Here is a 20,098-nt window from a genome sequence, read left to right on the forward strand (position 1 = left end):
CGAAACTAATATACATAGTTTCCGATGATTACAAACTGTATAACATGGAACTAAATAATTTACGATAGGAGCGGTAAAGTGCATTGAACGGAACAGTTCGTTGAACGGAAGTTAAGCCGGACTTGGTTCGTCGATTCGTTCGGAAACTTGATTTCAACGAATTAACGCGATCCCTCCAGGAGGAGCAGGAAACGACGCGGGATAATAAAGTAAATTAGAATTTTTTTGGTTAACGCTGTATTAATTACAAAAAAACTGTACACGTTACATCATTCATTGGAATTTAAGCCTCTCTCAAGTGTGTTGATGCGTCTCAATTAAGATTGATTACATGGAAAGATTTAAACGCATTTTAGATACGGTATGTTATAAAATTAACAATCATTGGATCTCACAAAGGATTATTCCGAATTTGAATTAATTTAGTAATATTAGCTTTCCCTCGAATCTGATTTTTATCTGCAGAAAAATCTCGATTTGGCAACCATGTCGTAAGAAACGTGAGGGCAGGGGGAGGTGAGAGCCGGGATTAACGAATTTTGAATGGCATTGGTGGATACAGGCGCGGTCCATGTCCCTTCCGAGGATACTATTCCAGACTCCACGTCAGACCTGAAAATAACGGTGATTTCTCATGTTAAATTCAAAAGTATCGATCGAAATTTTCCTCGATATAAAGCTGCTGCTACTACTCAGTCTACTACCGCGCAGACTGAAACGGTACGATACGCTGGAAACGTAATATCCCAAGAGTTTCACTATTAGAAATCAGCCTATCCGATTCGGTAGATTATCAGCTCGATACAATAGCAAGTCTAGATTATGGCGATACGATATTCCATACGATTGTTTCCCAGTTTCTGCACGGAGATTTGGAGCATACTCGTGTCGCGGTATTTCTCTCGTAAAAACTAAGAATTACTATTGTGGCGTAACGTCTTATGAGGCCTTACGTCTTGAGAACGGGCGAATTATAAAGAACGAGAGGATTCACTGGTGGAGGTCTAAGAAGAACGACATCGACCCCGGAGGATTGTAGTTCACTTTTTAATGCCTCCGCAGCTCCCTCCACGGCTTTCCTCGACGCGCTGTACGCCACCAATCCCGTTCCACTTTTGCTCCCGTAACTCGTCGTGGAATCGCCCAAAAAGATTATGCGACCTACGAAAAAAAAAAAAAAAAAGAAAAAGAAGAAAAGAAAAGAAAGGATATTTTTGAACATCGATCGTTCGTGGAATAAGGAAGGATCGAATAGAATGTATTAATTTGAAAATTAAAGCCAGACCTCTTTTCACGCGTAAAAGGGGAATGAACATTCTGACGGTCCTAAGTGGCGCCACCAAGTTATGTCGCAACATGGATTCCCACGCCGAACTCGATTGTCTCTCTATGGCACCGGGTAACGCCAGCCCGCCAGTGTACACGATTGCCCAGAGACCTGCAGTTAGCAAAGTTGAAACTTTGGTGTAGTTTAAGTGGCCGGTATTTTGGAACAATGGATGATGGACAACGAGGATGGAAGCGTGTCTTGCGTGAAATTTTTTTACGATTATATCTCGTAAAAAACGGGGGATAATAAACGGTATTAAAATTAAGAAAAATTTAAACCGCTATAATTCGGAGGATAGCGATCCCATGTTAATGGATGTAAAGACCGTTACAAGCACCGAACCTTGACCTTTAAAACGGTTTTTCATTTATCTCGATACGACTTCCGGTTCCCGAGATATCATCGTTCAAAGAAAAGCGTAATTTTTTTTAATCGCGTTTAAGTGTCTCTCTCTCTCTCTCTCTCTCTGTCCTTTCGACCTCTTATTTCGATCTCTCTCGCTCCTCCCATTGACCTATCCCAACTCCAGACGAATAACAGACGTAATTCTTGGAAAAACACGGCACGCAATTGCTGAACGACATAATACACGTTTCCAGGAAATATGCAGGTCATTGACTCCCGTTCCCATTCATTATCTTTGTTTTAAACACCGAGAATACCTCGAGTTGTAATTACTTATATCCAGGTGCAACCGATCGAGATATCGGGATGAACGAAAAAAATATTTCCAATGGCATAGATTTTCTCTATTTTTCGACAAATTCCGAAATTTTTTAATTTCTTCTCTCTTTTTCTTTTTCGTTTGAGAATATTTACAATTTAGCAATTCGGTATTTTATAGAGCGCGATGTTATATATTTATTAATGTAATATTCGTATAACGTTTTAATTATAAATAAAAATTGAAATTTTTCTTTTTTACCTCGATTCTGAAGAGAAATTGAGAAAGCGAAATTGAGAAAGCGAAAACAATTTATAGCCGAGTATCGAGTTTAATACGATTACGTTATAAACCGTAGGGACGTGCAGATTGGCGCGGGTATACGGGAAACAACGAGAAATATCGATAAAAGTAAATTCATTTCATTCGGTGAACAGTTATCAACGACCGTACGATGGAATTGTTTCTTTTAACCCAACTATTTCCAGGGAACCGAAAATGTTTTCACGGCTATGAATCTTTACGGTCAACATATCAGGGAAATCCTTACTCCACCTCCCTTGTATTATATTGGATTAAACTCGACAATCGTCGAGGAAGAACAATTATCGATCTCTGAATTGACGATCAATCCGCAGACGGATCTCTTTTCTCGAAAATCATCATCGTTCTTTGGAAAATTTCCCATGCATCCTTTTAGACTCGTGCAATTAATTAAGGATGAGAGATAAAAACGCGATAACGAGAGTTAAAAATGAATGAGTTCCTCGAGTTCTCCAATTCGAAGCATTGAGCGTATACGAAAGTATTTCTCGAAAACTTTAATTAACGTCCGGGGATAACACGGGTTTTTTGGTTAAATAAGGTAACCCATCCCTTCGCTCGATATCCCTTCGCCACGGATAAAAGGGCCTTCAACATTTTTCCCCTTCTTTTTAAAATTCAACCGGAGTGAAGCTTCGATCGCTAATAAATTCGTGTATCTCGTAATTGAAATTGGAACGGAGAGAATGGACGGAGAAAAGATGGGAGAAAATGAAGGGAACGGGGGATGGTGGTTTGGTTCGATCTTGGCCGATCTAGGTAGCATTAAAAGGGGGGATATTGCTTGCCATCTTCGCCGGCCGGAAGTTTCGCCCGAACTGCATCCAAACAAGCGCGTAAACTATCCTCCCTAGTTGAGTCCAGCTCCAATGGCACGATTTGGCCGCGAGCACGTACTTCCGGATCCTGCGGCTTCCTCTCCACCGGATCCTCCTCCCTTTCTTTCTGCTGCTCTATCGCCCTCAAAATTTTCATCGACGGCGAGTTCCCGGAAGGATCCAGCAGACCGACGAATACCTGAACGACAATAATTCGTACAATCTTGCTTACTGTACCATGCTCTCTTCCTTAACAATAATATCTTTTATTTTCGAAACAATTTTCAATCTCGAATCTAATTATCAATTATTATCATCAATTATCGAAGGAATAGAACATGTGCCGGAATTTTGCACGCAAATCTCGTAGCAAAAAGTTTATTTACTTTAAAGAATCCGATTAAAATTGAAAGAAAAGAAAGAAGCGCCTTCGTTTTTTTTATTCGATTGAATGATATAGAAAGGAAGAGCGCGTGAGAATAACAAAGTGACATAAGATGTGAAATGGGTTTAATAATAATAATATTACCTTGTAACCAGCCTCGTAGAGCGCAAGGGCGATCTGTAGGCCCAGCGAGGTATCGCAGCTGGTCACCAATACATGACGCTTGGTACGTGTCTCGTATTCGTCGTTGGCGTTCCTCGATTGGCGCATTAGGTAAGCCAACAGGGCTGCGACTATCGAGCAGAGGGCCAATATTTGTAGGGCCAAAATGGCCCCGGTTTCAGCATCCATCCCGCCCGGGTAATATTCAATCTGCAAAGCGCAAGTTCACAGTCCCTCTGTTATGGCACAATTCAAGACCGTACGAACGAGTCGCTCCTCCACTTCCGCAATGCGCTGAAACAGTTTCTCCTCGGTACACGCAACTTAACTACGCTAAATTTTCGGCCACGAAATTTCAATTGGCGCGCTGATACGTTTACACGCGCTCAAAGCTGCTCCGTTAACTACTCCTTTTCGAAGGACAAATTTTATCAGGACAAAATTACGTTCCAACTTGGAGATCCTAACGCGAAATTTATTTATTAATTTTAAGAAAGTTTCTTTTTTTTTAAAGATCCGTGTAGAGATGTTGCAGCCTGAAGAAGATTCTTTTTTCGTGAATAATTACGGATACTATTGGAATAAGTTTTCTTACGGAGGACATTTTTATCACGTCGGAGAATTAATTGTCGCGCGGAGTAAATTTTCACGCACACTTGTGAAACTTGTTTTCTGCGTCGAAGCTTTAGCAGTTAGTAGGTCATTCCGATACGAAATTCTGAACGACACCGAAATTTTGTATAATTTATACGATAATTCGCTCCGATATTTTCCGTGATTTTATGATAATAGAATTTCAATTTCATTGCACAATGCTCTTCTATGAATTTACTCGGTACTCGGCCGATATTATTTGTATCAAGGTTTGAACGATAGCACGCGACTCGTATAAATCCGCCACGAAGCGTAATTCTGTGCACGAATGCTGTTGACAGCCGATCAATCAATAATAATGCCATAAGGCATATATATAGGTATATATATTTAACCTAGACGATGAAATTGTTGCGAAATAGTTGATACGACGAATCAACCACTTTCACGTGTGCGTGTTTCGCAGAATCGTATTTATTTCGTTCAACGGAGGAATTACGAATTCGTGTATCGTGTATCGGACGATTTATCGATCATCGTACAGCAATAATGATAAGAGAAGGGGATAGAATACGTTTTTGAACAAAATATTTTTTTCTCTCCCTAATTTTATAACTCTGTATTTTCTCGTTTCTTTTTTCTCTTTCCTTCTTCTTCTTCTTCTTTTTTTCAACCACCACCAGAAAAAAAGTATAGCTATGAAACACTCAGGTTTGCCCCACATTTTCCTATAATTAAACTCCTTGACAGTAACGAGCAAGATAACGATACCTTCAAAAATTAAATGAAGAAGCTCTCGTATCAAACTTTATTTCGCCTCGTCGTAAAATTTTCCTAAAGTTTTCTTCACCTGAAACAACTCCTCGAAACTTGTGGGAATAAATTGAACGGAATTAAATTATCGAGTGTGATTATTCAATATGTATGACCTCGAAAGGATGGGAAACAAGTTTTCATCCGTTTACCGATTAACAGATTCCGATGATTAATTTTAATAAAACAAAATTCTTCGTCCAAATTATTCATCCGCGATTTATATTTCCCCCTCCCTCCATTCCCGATTAATTTCCAACTTTGAGGCCGTTTCGAAAGAGATTTCAGAATGGAAAAGCGTTCGTTCGAATCCGATCAATCGCGATAACGTTGGATAATTGGCAAGGTTGGAGGCACGGCCACGCGAACGTATCGCGACGCATCGCAAATTCTGTTTTTTTCCCGCGAAAAGTGAAGGGTGATGGAAAGGTTTTTGCAATGGCTCGCCTTTCTAAACTGTATCTGAGCTCAGCGAGGCGTGGCCGTTTCTGTTTCTTCACAAATGACCGACATCGATCATCATCATCATCGTCGCGAATATATCTCGCAGATATTGAGAATATTATTTATCGATCTTCGAAGAATCATCGATTTTTCTCGAAAGATATTCGTTCGCAAAGCGTAAGAATGAGCGAAAAATTGAGTGAAAGAGAGTTTGTAAAAAGTTTGAAAAAAGTTTACAATAATTGTAATTTTCATCTCGAGGATAGAGATATAATTTGAAGATAAATATCGTCGAAATCGGAATCGATCGGGTTTTTGTCTATCTATTTTTCCTCGACGATGAAATTAACCACGAAATTCGGAAAAAAAAAAGAAAAGTCTCACTTTTGCTCGATTTCGAACGATTTCACCTATTTCGAACGAAATATATTTGGAAAGCGTATCATCGAAAATTACATCGAGTCCGATGCTCGTCGGATATCGAGGATTTTGTTTTCAATAAGAGTTAGACTTCGATTTCAAACGAGGATTCAACGACCTGGTATAAATTATTCAAGGAAAGTCCGCGAATGATAAATTACGGCTTTTGCCGTTTGAACGCAAGCGGGAATACCGTGCGATCGTTTGAACGCTTTCATCCGTGCCATTGGCCGCAATTGATGCGAAACCTTTGACACGCGGTTGCGTATACTTATTACATTACCGCAATAAAAACTTTAAGTGGATTTAATTTTTTTTTTTTTTCCGCCAAACATTATGTTTCATAACTCCGATCATTTCATTCACTCGTCAAAACGGTGACGAGTTTTAGATTTTTTTTTTTTTCCTTATCGTTCGCATTTATTAGAAGTATAAATACTTTTGCGGAATTAATTTTGTTTTTTTTTCTTTGTCGCGTATCGATGATTCTAGATGAATGTTAACATTTTCCTCCGAAAGAATTTCCAATAATAAAATTGATTATTAATAAAAAAAAAAAAGAAAATTTTATTATAAATTTTATATAACGAAAATTCCAATAAATCTTTCGTTACGTCAAACATTTTCTTTCTTTCTTTCTTTCTTTTTTTTTTTTTTTTATTTATAGATACGCGCAATGTTCGAAAGCGTTTTCAAACAAGTAAACACGCGTGTATGTGTGTGACTATCAACGAATAGTTGTGCACAATGAGATTGTATGCGAGTCTCGATTGCGTGCCAAATCATGGCGGTTAACTTTCTCTGGAATGCAGGCGGAGAAAGAAACCAAGCTGACGGACAGGTGGCACAAAATTATGGAAGCTTATCCAGATGAGATCGCAGAACACTTACAACGTTTTTCTCCAATCCAATCTTCAAGACGAAACGCTCTTAATCTTGTTTATTTATTTTTTGAAATCGCGTTTCACGATTAATTAACATTTAATTCATCGCGCGATAATTATCTCGATCGTTGTTTTTTTTAATTTGAAAACAAGAGATTTTTCTTTTCTCTTTCTTTCTTTTCTTTTATACGTAATATCCTAAAACTTTTCAAACGAAAGGAAACTGCATGAAATTAACATCCACGATATCGGCAAATTAAGAGAGAGAAAACAAGGCTTAATTATTTTAATCGCGTTGCGATTGATGGAAACGAGCAGAGGCAGAGCTTTGAACGGTTTCTTTCAGTTTTTAGAAAGGCTAGGAGTAAAACTGAAAGCGCGTGAAATAAATTATCCAATTTATTTTCTCTTAAATAATATAAATCCTGATATCGTTAATAACCTGCTACACCCCTGCAATTCCATTCGTGCGGAACGGAGTAAAAGGCGAGTCGTGTTGACATTTATTTGCAAACTAGCTCGTTTCTTCCACGAAATACTTTACTTCGTTACGAAGAAAAATTCGTTCGAATTCTAAATTTTCTAGTTTCTAACTTTGAAAAAAATAAAAAAGATACGTACACTGAAACTTAATTGTATTCAAATTTTCCTTTCCTATATTTTTTTTCTCTTTAATTTTACATTTTTAATCGCCAAAATATGTCGAGTTAATTCGTCGTACGATATTACTTACTTAAATATATATATATATATTCGTAGATAGGGATCGCACAGAGGAGGACTATCCTTTGCTACCTCGTCTATCAAACAACAGTAATCGCGATTCCATACCAATGAGCAACTACCTGTGTCGTGTCTATTAATCGCTAATACCCAATCATCGTGAGGCATGCACCAGCTGTCATGCTAGAAGTTACACGGATTACATATACGCGCAAGTTGGCACACACACACACACGTGTCCCGACCGCATACGGACGAGTTTATCGGCGACGATCGACGTAATATTATCGGGTCCTCCTCCTCCTTTCGGTATGCGCGGACGAATCACGTATCGTGGTCGCATTATCGAATTGCGGCAGTTTATTTGCCCGTGCTAATTTCAACGGGAGAATGTAGAAATATCGATTAGAGGAGGCTTGGCTGGCCTCTCCTCCTCTGTGCGCTCCTTCTGATCCAGAATCTTGCCCAACAATTCCCAGGCTCTGGCTGCTGCGCCCGCGCGATGGAACATTGCAACGTTCCATTACCTGACCGACACAGATCTGATTAAAATAATCCTCGTTGAAAATTGAGTGTCTCGATAATCGTATATTAATTGGACAATCTTTGGGGGAAACGAAAATCCCCTAAAGTCGTCTCGCTCGCTTTAAAATCCGACTAAAATAATTCTGAATGGAAAAGCATCATCGTGTATATACTGATCAAAAAATTAGCGGGATTTTCAATATTCTTTTTTAAAAATATAAGTTTTTTTCATATAAGTTTTTTTTTTAAATTTAGAGATATTAATTAAAGAATCTCGGCTTTAAAATTCGATTAAAATAACTCTGAATGGAAAATCATCGTATATTGATCAAAAAATTAGCGGGATTTTCAATATTCTTTTCATATTTTTAAGAAAATAATTTTTTTTTTTTTGGAAAATTAGACATATTAATTAAAGAAAATCTTTAGGAAAACAAAAGTATCGTCTTCTCGGCTTTAAAATCCAATTAAAATAATTCTGAATGGGAAAGCACCATCATGTATACTGATCAAAAAATTAACGCGATTTTCAATATTTTTTAAAAATATAAGCTTTTTTCATATAATTTTTTTTTAAATTTAAAGATATTAATTAAAGAATCTCGGCTTTAAAATTCTGAATGGAAAAGCACCATCATATATTGATAAAAAAATTAGCGGAATTTTCAATATTCTTTTCGTGTTTTTAAGAAAATAAGCTTTTCACTCGTTCCATATAATTCTTTTTTTTTTTTTTTGGAAAATTTAAACATATTAATTAAAATCGTCTCGGCTTTAAAATCCGATTAAAATAATTCTGAATGGAAAAGCATTATCGTGTATACTGATAAAAAAATTAAAAGGATTTTCAATATTCTTTTCGTGTTTTTAAGAATATAAGCTTTTTGCACGTTTCATATAATTTTTTCTTTTATATTTATTCCTATTTCCAACCATCCTCACTTAACTTGTAACAGGTTAAGAAGGATTGATACAACTCGTTGGAATATTGCAATCATACATACGTGACTATATATCCTATTATTTATTAATTGATCCTCAATCGTCATCGTAGAGGAATTTTATCGCTCTCATAACACGTAAACAATTCGTAATAAAAAAAAAAAACAATATTATAATATACTAATTACTAATCCAAAACACGGAACGCACGAGGATTGATCATCGAAAAATTTCCAATTAAATTCAATTGAATTTCTTTTAAAAGAAAATAATTGAGAAATTCTTCTTTTCTTCTCCTTTTCTTAATCTCTCAACGATCGTGCGCAATTAAAAAAAAATCTCGGCTGGATGATGGATATAATTATTATCCCGTCCTTGGACCGCGAAACATTCAAATTAACACGCATCAGGAGGCTTCCGCTACAATTTCATTGCGGGCGGTCGAATCCCGCTAGAGAATTAACCCAGTCCATGATTCGAACGATGATGATCGGTCTCGAATGAGGAAGGCAAGGAGGAACGGGCGGGCAAATTTAACGGAAGCCTCTCAACCGCGCGCATTTCTTCGTATAATTGTCAGAGATATTTCTGGCTCGTTCGAAGCTCACGGGATCGTGAAAATCGTGGCTCGTTGCGAGCTAACAACTGCACACAACCGTCCGGCGCACAACAAGTAAACGCGCAACGGTACTCCAACGGTTGACCGCGAGTGACCGTGTGGAAAAGTTAAATACTTTGCGGTTCCTGGATATCCGTCCATTAATGTTTCGTACGATGATTATCGTCCGCGTCCCTGTTGCGCTTTGCCGCGCGATCAGATAAACCTCGAGACGGATAAACAGATCGAAATACATCCTCGAGAGTTAACAGAGAAATTCGACGATTTTATATAAAATTTAGAATTCTATCGATTCTTCGGTTTTTAAAATTCTTCGAGCGAGAATCGATTCTATGATCGAGGCGAATTCGAAGGAGAGGGGAGGGAGGGGATATCGTTGTTACGCAAGTAATTGATACGCGAGGAAGAACGATTTCGTTCGCGATTATATAAGTAACGCGAATCCTTGGACTCGATTTTAGTTTTAGAGTTCGCGCGGATATCTCGTCCATATATTACCGGCCACGATACGTACTTAGAAAGTTGCCAAGTACTTTCAGTTAACTGGAAAGTTGAATACGATTTGTTTCGTCGAATTAGATCTTTTCTTCTTCTTCTTCTTCCTCTTTTTGTATAAATGAAATTTGCAAACAATTTTTGTAGGAATAAATTTTTTATTAAAACTCCTACGAATTCGGATCGAGTCTTTTTTTCCTAATAGGCTAATAAAAATTCCACGATTTCTTATCTTGAATGTGCAATTAACATTTTGCAAGATCTTAGCCTTGTAGGCAGCTCGTGTGAGCTTTCGCGAAAGGAAGTGTTCGTATCGTTGCACGAACGACTCGTTTGCTTCGATTAGCTGTTAAACGAGGATCGTCGCTTCCGCTTCGAAACTTTCCGATTATCGTCGCTGGCGAACCGTGTCAATAGAATGAGATGGTCGAGTAAGAAGATTATTCGTCGATCGATCCCGATCCCGAGTACGACGTAAAATATTTAAACGCGGCAGTTTAAAAATTATCCATCGAGACTTGTCTTTCCATTCCCATTTTTGGGGCAGATTCGGCGAAAAATATATTTGGAGAAGGAGGTTATATATTTGGCAACAAGAATTTCCCTCCCGAGTTTATAAATAATTAATTATTAACGCGCATTGATTAAAATATTCTATACCTGTAAAGAATCTGCTAACGAATCAACATCGTTCAATATTCATGTTTCGACGTGCAATTTTTTCTCTCTTTCCTTTTCTTCTTCTCCTTCTTTTTTTTTCTTTTTTCTTTACACTACTACTCAGCTCCTCGATCCACGCTCTAATTCATCCTTAATTAACTTATCGCTTCATTGCAATTACGGGTTCGATAAGCTTAATGTTAATCGCGAAATTTCTTATTAGCACATCGTTCTCGCGATTTTTAATGATTAATCTCGAAATAATAGCGTATCTAACGATACGTTTGCTCGCCGAGTTACAACGGTCGTTAAAGAATAAAAAGAATTCCAATTGTCAATTGTAAAAAATTCAGTCTTGCGGCAATCATAAACAAAAGATGATTCGCGTGACTCCACTCCCGTCCAACTTCCGTTTCTTTGCTACAAAATTTCGTGTCCCCTTCCTTAATTCGTAAATTTCGTTCCCTACACTCTTCTATCCCGCAAACACGTTTTATATTTACGTTTTATATTAGACCACGATTCATAAATAAAACTTGACTACATGTACGATACTATAATAATATAAAAAGAAAAAGAAAAAAATATATCGAATTACCTCGACGCGTTTAACGAATCCGAAAATCGTTGTTGACAACGAAAGAAGAAAAAAATGTAAAGATCGCGAGTAGACGATTGACAAGGATTACTCACACAGAGAATCGATGATTCGCAAGAGTTTCGGTGAAGCAGCAGTTGGAAATATTGGACGAATCGGTCCCTCGGTAAGAGAATTCGGTGGGCACGGAAAAACGGGCAGAAAGCGAGGGGAAACGTCGATTTTACGAGCACTTGGAAAGTAGCGGCGAGCGGCAGGCCGCGACGCGTGTTTCTACGGCACAACTGGCTTTCGAGAATTCCCGGTTGGAATGCCTACGAGGACGAACGGTATAAGATGCTTCGACGCTTGCTTGCCGCCTCGACAAATGGAAAAGGAACGGGCGAACCATCTTCGCCGCGCCTACAATTACGTTTGCCGCCCCGTCGTTGTCTACTACTATTCCTCTCCGCGATCCTCCTCGGCCCCCTGCTGGCCTACGCCTATGCCCACGGTTAATTTCTAAAGAACGTGGCGTTTAACGTGCCTCGAATTCCCTTTCGGATGGGTCGCGAGTCTCTCGGAATTGCGTCCCGAAACGGCCAAATTATTACGCGGTCAAACGCGACCCCTTCGTTATGCAACGAAACCGACGAGCCGAGCAAGATATTTTCTCGTGCTGCGAGATATCACCAATCATTCGTTACGGTTGAAAAATATTGAGCAAAAGTGTTCTAGCTGATGAAAAGTTGTAAAATTCCCGAGTCGAGGGAGCTCGGTGAAAAAAGAAATATTAATTTTAATTTGGTTTAGGTTGGTTTAAATAATAAGGTTGAACAGGTGTGGCCGATCTCCCTTGCCCTCCCCTCCCCTCTCCCTCCTCTCTTTTTTTTACACGCATGAGAACGTATAGCGGGGATCGTTCTCTTGCGGAATCGGACAAAATGTCGGTGAATTCTGCGATCAATTTTTTACGGAGAGGAGAAAGACGATGGTTTACCGGTTCTTAATGAGAACGGATTTAAAATTACGTATAATAAGGGGAAGAAGCTTTAAGCTTGTGTAATATGCAAGTAAAGATGGAAAAGATTCCCGTAATACTTTGATCTCCTTTATAGCGAAATATAATTCTTCTTTAATCATTTTTAACATTTTTTTTTTTTTTTTTTTTAACAAAAATGTGATTATAACGTTGAAGTTTTAACAATATCTACGAGAAATCTTCTTGAAGAGAAAGAGAGAGAGAGAGAGAAGGGAAGAATCGATCAGTTTTAAATTGTGCAAGTTCCACGACGACGATAGAAGCCACCAAATGCGTTATTCGAAGAAACACTAACGATTGCAACTTGCGAAACGTGTTTTTCATTTCATTCAGTTAATCTATCGTCGTATCTTCCGTCAAACCCTCTACAAAATTCTAGTCCGCAATGACCTACATACTACTTGATCGATTAATTTCACTTTGACCTCGTTCTTTTTGCAAATTACGGAGGTTGGTTATAAATTATAATACGATAAATGATAAAGCAAAACGTGGGGAACGCGATAATGGAAGATCTAAATTATCGAGTTAGAACGGAATATTAGAGAATTCATTATTAATTTTATGGAAATTACAATTGGTTACTTAAATACCTGGCAAGCAATATTAATATTAACGAAACGTTTTATTATTATATATGGTATTATTATGCTTGATGCTATTTATAAACAATTAAATTTGCATAATTTATATGTAATTTATATATTTATATTTATATATACATAAAATTAAATAATGATTATCTCCGTTGTATTTAATATATTTAATATATAATTTTATAGATTTTAATTACGAATCTTAAATAAAATAGTAACTAACTATCGTATAAAATTTCAGTCACGACTAACCCCTTTCAGTACTGTGTCATCGTGTGACAATGCCGTACGCAGACAGAAAATATTCGTTTTGAACGGGAGCCGAATATTAATTTATCGAATAAGTTCATGCGTGGAATTCATACTGATATTTCGGTGTCTTACAAAATTAAATTAACCCGAAGAAATTAAATTACCGAGATTGAATGGTATGCTAATTAAAAAGTATATTATCTAAATGAAACATCGCGTGATTGCATTTTAAATAGCTCAGTATCAGTACTTGCACTCCATATAATATAATATACGATGTTAAATGTAAATTTAAAATTAAATATATATAGAGCGTACAAAAATAATTTTACGCAAAGATTATATTATTATCTCTTCTCGTTCTACGATTACCGGATGTATTAAAATATATATATTGTTATCGTACGCTTGAATTTTTAGTATAGAAATATCAATAGGGATTTTAGCAGGTATACGGTGGCGGCCTGATCTCACTAGTCTAGTTAAATTGCTATAGTGTGTGCCGTGGTGGGGCGGCGTCCATGCTACGCATGTTCCTCTCTTCCATTTCCTTTTGGAACTCGAAGGTGGGAGGTCGTTCTTCCGTAACGTAGTTCTTCTCGTAGTTTATACTTGCGATCGTTGCTTCGAATATCCGCGTAAATGTTTCAATTAATTACGATAAAACGCGTTTACACACTCTATAAGATTGTTAAATCGCATTTGTCCCGCGATCCGGTAAATTTTTATCAGAACGTAACTCGAGAAAATGGCTGAATCGATGAAGAGTGAATACGCAAGCCACGTGGCGAAGCAACTTACCGAAGAAGAAATTGTAAAGATGCGGGCGCAAAATTCGCGTTTAGTTTCCGAATTTCGAGCCAATCAGTTGGAAAAAGACGCGAAAAAGCATTGGGATCTATTTTACAAACGGAACGATACTAGATTCTTTAAGGACAGGCATTGGACTACCAGAGAATTCGACGAATTATTGAATTTGAATACGAAAAATGAACAAAACGTTCTTTTCGAAGTCGGCTGCGGTGTTGGGAATTTTGTATATCCCTTGATCGAGGATGGATTGAAATTTAAAATGATATTCGCGTGTGACCTCTCTTCTAGAGCCGTGGAACTAACAAAGGTATATATTTAATTATTTATTGATAATTAATTATTCACAATTTTATTTACCATATATATGTAATTATATTCTTTGCAGAATCATTCGTTGTACGATCCAGAAAATATGAAAATTTTTCAAACGGATATTACAACTGAAAATTGTTTTTTGGAGGTGAACTATCCAGTGAACATTGCAACGTTAATATTCGTTTTATCAGCTATTCATCCAAAAAAGTTTAGGAAGTAAGTTGTTTTATACTTTTATATTTTTTTTTAATAATTTTTCTAAATGATTTAGAATTCATTATAAAATTTACTTAATTAAAATATTTCAGAGTCGTGGAGAATTTATATAACGTTCTCGATAAAGGAGGAATCGTGCTTTTTAGAGATTATGGTTTATACGATATGGCTCAATTAAGATTTAAACCTGGTCACAAGATTAGTGAGAATCTTTATATGAGACAGGATGGTACCAGGTAAGATTTCTTTATTTCTTTTTATTACAATCGATATGTACAAAATTACAGTAATATTTTATTTCAGGACGTATTATTTTTCAGAGAAAGAAGTGTCAAATTTATTCCGATCGGTTGGCTTTGAAGTATTAACGTGTCATTATGTACAAAGACGAACTGTAAACTTCAAAGAAAAAATCGACGTACCCAGAATTTTTGTTCAAGGAAAATTTGTAAAATTCTAATAATATAACGGTACGTATTCATAAAAAAAAAAAGTAAATAAAAGAAAAAGCAACGCGGAAATAATATTACTAAGTCGTAAAATCGGTCAAGCGTTAGAAATTTGTGGTTTAAGATAGGACATGTAACTTGAGACGTTTTAAAGGAGATAAGGAACTCTGAGCTCTCCTTTAAATGGATTCTATACACACATACATATATATAATAGTTATGAGTACACACTGAATATACTACACACGTATATACTTTCTGCAGTGTATATTACAATGGCTTCATTAATCGATGTTATCGCTCAATGTTTTCGATTTCACTATCATTTTTATTATTTTCTTTTTATTTTTGGTGCATATAATGATGAAAGCATAGTTCAATTGATTTGCAGTGAAAAATATTAAAAATGTCTTTCGCTCCTATCTGATAAAATAATAATATGTAATTGTATTCAATACAAAAAGATTTTTCATTTTTGTAAAAAATGTGTGTACTTGATGTTTCAGGAAAGGTTCCATGGATCAGTAATTGAAGTATTATTGCAGCTATAATTAGTAAGTATTTTTCTTTTTTCTGGAAAAAAATATAACATGTTTGTAAAATTTATTCGGTGTTCAAATAAATATATTTTTAAAAGATATGGCGATAAAAATTGAATATCAGACGTATATATATTTTATCTCGAATTACGAAATTTTAGCGAAAATTACGATCATGTTATATTTTATCCGTTCATAAAATATAGAAAAGAAGATAATTTGATTAAAAATAAAAGTTTATGATGAATTCATAGTTCAACCGATTTTTAATGAGGCATATTTAAAATGTCTTTCGCTCCTATCTGAATTTTTTTTTAGTCTCAAATATATTATCTAAACATTGTACTTTTTATTTTACCTTCTTTTTTTTTTTTTACAGAAAGAAAACACTGGATTTAAAACTATAATAATAGTTGAAGGTTGTTGGTACAAGTAAGTATTTTTAACTTATTGTAATATATGATTATATATGATTAAATTTACTTTTTGTTATTTTTAAGAAGAAAAATTTTCGTTAATTTTATTTCTGAAATACAGAGCTATTAATTATTAGTCAATATTGAATTTTCAATGATGTATTTCTGTAAATATGTTTGATTTTTCATGATATGTATACATATTGAATTTCGTCACTACCGCTGAGAAATAATATTACATAAAATAATATTTCAAAATTATGATATTATTTATATTAGTAAAGAACAATATTGTTACTTTTTTGCAGGAAGAACTGAATATTTTAAATAGGAAAAATTAAATATAAATCTCCAATCATAGGTAAATAACTATTTCATTTTAAAAGATCAAGTATTACTGATAAAAAAAAAATATTTAAATTATTTTATCACAATGATGCAAAACATTTTCAATGATTCAATGATTACATTCCATTAGCTCTATCTGAAAGTTAAATTTCTCTTTCTATTGAGAAGAAAAATAGAAAAAGATAATCAATTTATGTTCCATTTTTATGTTCCAGGTTACAAAGGAGAATTTTGCCATATGAAATATATAGTGTATGCAAAATATATTTTATCAATATAATATAATTTATAATGTTGTTTCTAATAAATAAAATTTAACACAATTTAATCATTTACATCTTCATTTTTACCTATTTTTATACTCCTTTTATATCGATAAAATAAAAACTCGTTGCATTAAAATTTAGAAAATATATCGTGTACAGATATCGTGTTCCTAAGAAGGATTTGAAAGCGAAGCCGCAAACACGAATAAATTGCATTGAGATTATTAATTAGGCAAGAACGTACCATGTTCTAATTTGCCAAACAATATCTAAATACTAATAATAATAATAATAGCGATAAATCCAAGTAGATTGTAATGTTTTTTACATTCTCTTCAATAATAATAAAAATATCGATACGTATATTTAAGCAACTTAGTTTAAATTAAAAAAAAAAAATTAATATATGTTTATAAATTCATAAGATACGATTTTATTATGAAAAGCGAATTAAATATATGCGTAATTAATAATATGAATAATTATTATCCGATTATCATCTAATCTAATCTGATCGAATAAATTAACTTTGAACGTAAACAAAAATCGTTAAATATAACATTTGATCCAAGAAAAAAAAACATATACAGGTTTCGATTTCCTTAAAAGATAAATAGTAAGAGGTGATGAAGGTCATTTCTTCAATTTTTCTGACCGCTGTACGGATATTTTAAATTGTGGTCAACCGATAAAATACACGCGTCGTTAAAACATTTTTTTCGTTCAATCGGAAAGTGTTAAATTTCATCGTTCGTCCGTGCATGCGAACAGCACAATTAGAAAACTGACCTTGCAAGGAGCCGATATTTTTCGCTTATTTGGATTCTTATCGATTTTCATCCGATTTGAGCGTAGAAAAAGAAAATAGCAAATAAAAAACTATTTGTCGAGAATGTGAAAACGAATTCAGAATACGAATGGAATCGTATATAATCCACCAATTTACCAAAATCAGACAATAAGCATGCATCGAATAGGATGTTGGGCAATGGCCAAAATTTCCCGAAAAATTTAAATTCGAATCGTCAGAATCATTTTACCAATTAAACTCGATCAATCGTTTTACGATCGAAGATAATCGATCGTTTTTATATCATCGAAGTAAGAAATATATTTTTTAATCTTATTCCTAGATCGAAATTCAGCTTCTTACGTACGTCGGATATAAACTCACACGAAATTCCACTCCACGGTCGTATATATTCCTCGTAGAAATGGTAAAAATTAGCAATTCCAATTAATTGGATCTATCACAATACGAGCAAAATCGTAAGCAGAACATTCCTCGACACTCGCAAGGTCACGATGATTAAGCGCCATAAAATATTCAGTTGCTTTTTCTTTTATAGCACAGGTGGTGCGGTTGGTTTTATTAACCGGATGTTCCAGAAAGTACTCTTTCAAAGATATTTTCTGCGAAATCGATAGATAAAAAGCAATCGATATCTTCCTGATCCGGACTTATCTAATCGAGACGTCTAATATTCTTAATGTTTACAGAAAAATCATTCTTCGATCCATGGTTTTTCGTAAAAAAATAATGATGTATATGTATATGTGTGTGTATACATTACGATCATTAAGGTTCAGAGAACTTGTTACAACGTCGTACGAGGTAAAACACTTTCGTTCGTATTTGGCCGATTGCCAAGGTCCCTTGCTTCACCCGCGTGCCATGCATTGGAGGTTATACACGGATCTGCTTCAGGAATACCTGAACGAGATTGCTTAGCAGACCCCGTCGTCCCTGAAAGCTTCGATGGCACACGTACTTACACAGGCGTATATGGTCTCCGGTAAAGCAATAGGACGTGCAACAACCCCGTGCAACATCCACCAGCTCACGCACACACGCAATGGTTACACGCACCACACGCGTGTCCTCGTGCATTGATCGGCCAGTGACGCGCATAGGAGGATCTACTCGCCAGGTATATAAAGGTATCCACCAAAAAGCCAGAGCATCATTCACCTCCAGTTCAACACACGAGCTGATCTCCAAAGATCTACGAAACCTATCAACCATGAAGTGCATCGTTGTAAGTACTCATCTAATATTCGATCTAGATCTTTCTTCCAATCCTCCATGATGGGCCAATTTCTACCATTCTTTATCAAACTCTATACTTGCAATTAATATCGTACAATTATTATTGTAACGTTGCTATTAATCATAACACGTACAATTCGTTTTCTATTTCTCTAATGTTTATTCCGTGCAATAATTTGTCACTGAAAAAAGGTAACAAGATAAATGATTGAAATTCTACAATTACTTCTCACTTGCTTACCTACTTACTACCTTCGTTCTATTTCATTCCATCTTGTTAATATTATCAAGATCGTGTAAATGAAAAAAGAAAAATGTGCGCTTGCTGACCGTTGCTATTTGTTTCCAGCTTGTTGCTCTCTTCGCCCTGTTCGCTGTAGCCTTCGCACAGGCACCCAAGCCTGTCCAACCCGAACAGGAACAACCCGTCGAGGGGGAGGCATTGAGAGACAAGAGAGGCCTGTTACTAGCTTCGTACACTGCACCAGCAGCATTAGCACCAGCGCCAATTGCGTACTCTTCTTACGTCGCCCCGGCAGCCCCAATTAGCTACGCTCTGCCATACGCTTACCGCGCATACCCCAGCTACACGTATCTGGGTTAATTTTAGGGGTATTAGGGATAACACCGAAGGGACCTTTGTGATCACGACTAGGGAAATGATTACACGGCAATTGGAAGGATTTTCGAGCGAGTCGTTTAATCGACGCTTCACTTTAGTTTAAGTAAATTTAGCAACGATAGCAAAACCCGACGAAATTTTCTCTTTTTAAAAAGGTTAATCGCTGTAAATTGTGTATTGTTCGCGCCTATTGTATCGAAGATCACCGAAGATCTGTTTCAATTCTTTGACAAATCTTAATACACCGTTCCGTTGTATATCTCACCATGTTAATTAAATACAGAAATTTTTGATTAAGCTCATACTTGTCGTACTTGTCAATCGTATCATTTTCCTCGTCCAATCTCCACTTTTCCACTAAATATAAAATCAAAGAAGAGAAATTAATTACTACGAGACTTAAACTTGTCGATATTCGTAGGAAAGATAGTACTTGGTTTATCACGTGATCTATAAGGGATCTATGATGCAAATTTCATAATATCTTACGCGACTCATGATTAGACTATTAAACGTGCTACTATTAGACTATCTAACGTTCCATCTTTAATACAAGCATGGATCTTGCTTTGTTGCTGGCGTGCATTAGACTTCCTGTCGAAGTGACACGATGACGATGACATCATCGGATGGCAGTTTGGCGTTGTAATTTGATCATTTAGATTGGAATGAAGTCATTGGAATAGAAGCTATCCTATTGTTTCTGCTTTTATAAAACGAATGAGCGACGTGATCACGATCCCCACACCGATATCGCGCAAAACGAAAATTTAAAAACAGCGAATCTTGCAAATT

The 20,098-nt window shown here is 35.9% G+C and overlaps 2 protein-coding genes, 1 long non-coding RNA gene and 2 other non-coding genes across 6 annotated transcripts; 4 read left to right on the forward strand and 1 right to left on the reverse strand.

The window, feature by feature from the left end:
- Positions 1–220: 220 nt before the first annotated feature.
- Positions 221–11,782, reverse strand: LOC725710 (D-beta-hydroxybutyrate dehydrogenase, mitochondrial). The gene is made up of 6 exons (XM_006561872.3): positions 11,496–11,782; positions 3,666–3,893; positions 3,107–3,335; positions 1,286–1,438; positions 954–1,161; positions 221–612 (listed from the first exon to the last, which is right to left on the reverse strand). Exons 2-6 carry the CDS (start codon positions 3,870–3,872, stop codon positions 456–458), a joined length of 954 nt encoding a protein of 317 aa, XP_006561935.1. The 5' UTR covers positions 3,873–3,893; positions 11,496–11,782; the 3' UTR covers positions 221–455.
- A 2,021-nt stretch (positions 11,783–13,803) lies between these two features.
- Positions 13,804–15,617, forward strand: LOC551133 (methyltransferase-like protein 6). 2 transcript variants are annotated; one of them, XR_001704298.2, is made up of 5 exons: positions 13,804–14,389; positions 14,468–14,613; positions 14,706–14,849; positions 14,934–15,083; positions 15,569–15,616. XR_001704298.2 is itself a non-coding variant. In XM_006561873.3 (5 exons), exons 1-4 carry the CDS (start codon positions 14,018–14,020, stop codon positions 15,071–15,073), a joined length of 819 nt encoding a protein of 272 aa, XP_006561936.1. In that variant the 5' UTR covers positions 13,804–14,017; the 3' UTR covers positions 15,074–15,083; positions 15,569–15,617. The 2 variants fall into 2 exon arrangements, 1 of the variants encoding a protein (XP_006561936.1); XM_006561873.3 differs by having other exon boundaries at positions 14,917–15,083; positions 15,569–15,617.
- Positions 15,415–15,497, forward strand: LOC113219026. The gene has a single exon (XR_003305382.1). It is a non-coding gene; the product is annotated as a small nucleolar RNA snR60/Z15/Z230/Z193/J17 (small nucleolar RNA).
- Positions 15,618–15,831: 214 nt separating the features above from the next.
- LOC113219025 lies at positions 15,832–15,915 on the forward strand. The gene has a single exon (XR_003305381.1). It is a non-coding gene; the product is annotated as a small nucleolar RNA snR60/Z15/Z230/Z193/J17 (small nucleolar RNA).
- Positions 15,916–18,513: 2,598 nt separating this feature from the next.
- Positions 18,514–19,607, forward strand: LOC100576161. Its single transcript, XR_003305349.1, has 2 exons — positions 18,514–18,670; positions 19,031–19,607. It is a non-coding gene; the product is annotated as an uncharacterized LOC100576161 (long non-coding RNA).
- Positions 19,608–20,098: the final 491 nt, after the last annotated feature.

Source organism: Apis mellifera, linkage group LG9 (genome assembly GCF_003254395.2).
Source record: "Apis mellifera strain DH4 linkage group LG9, Amel_HAv3.1, whole genome shotgun sequence".
In the NCBI taxonomy this organism is placed as follows: domain Eukaryota; kingdom Metazoa; phylum Arthropoda; class Insecta; order Hymenoptera; family Apidae; genus Apis; species Apis mellifera.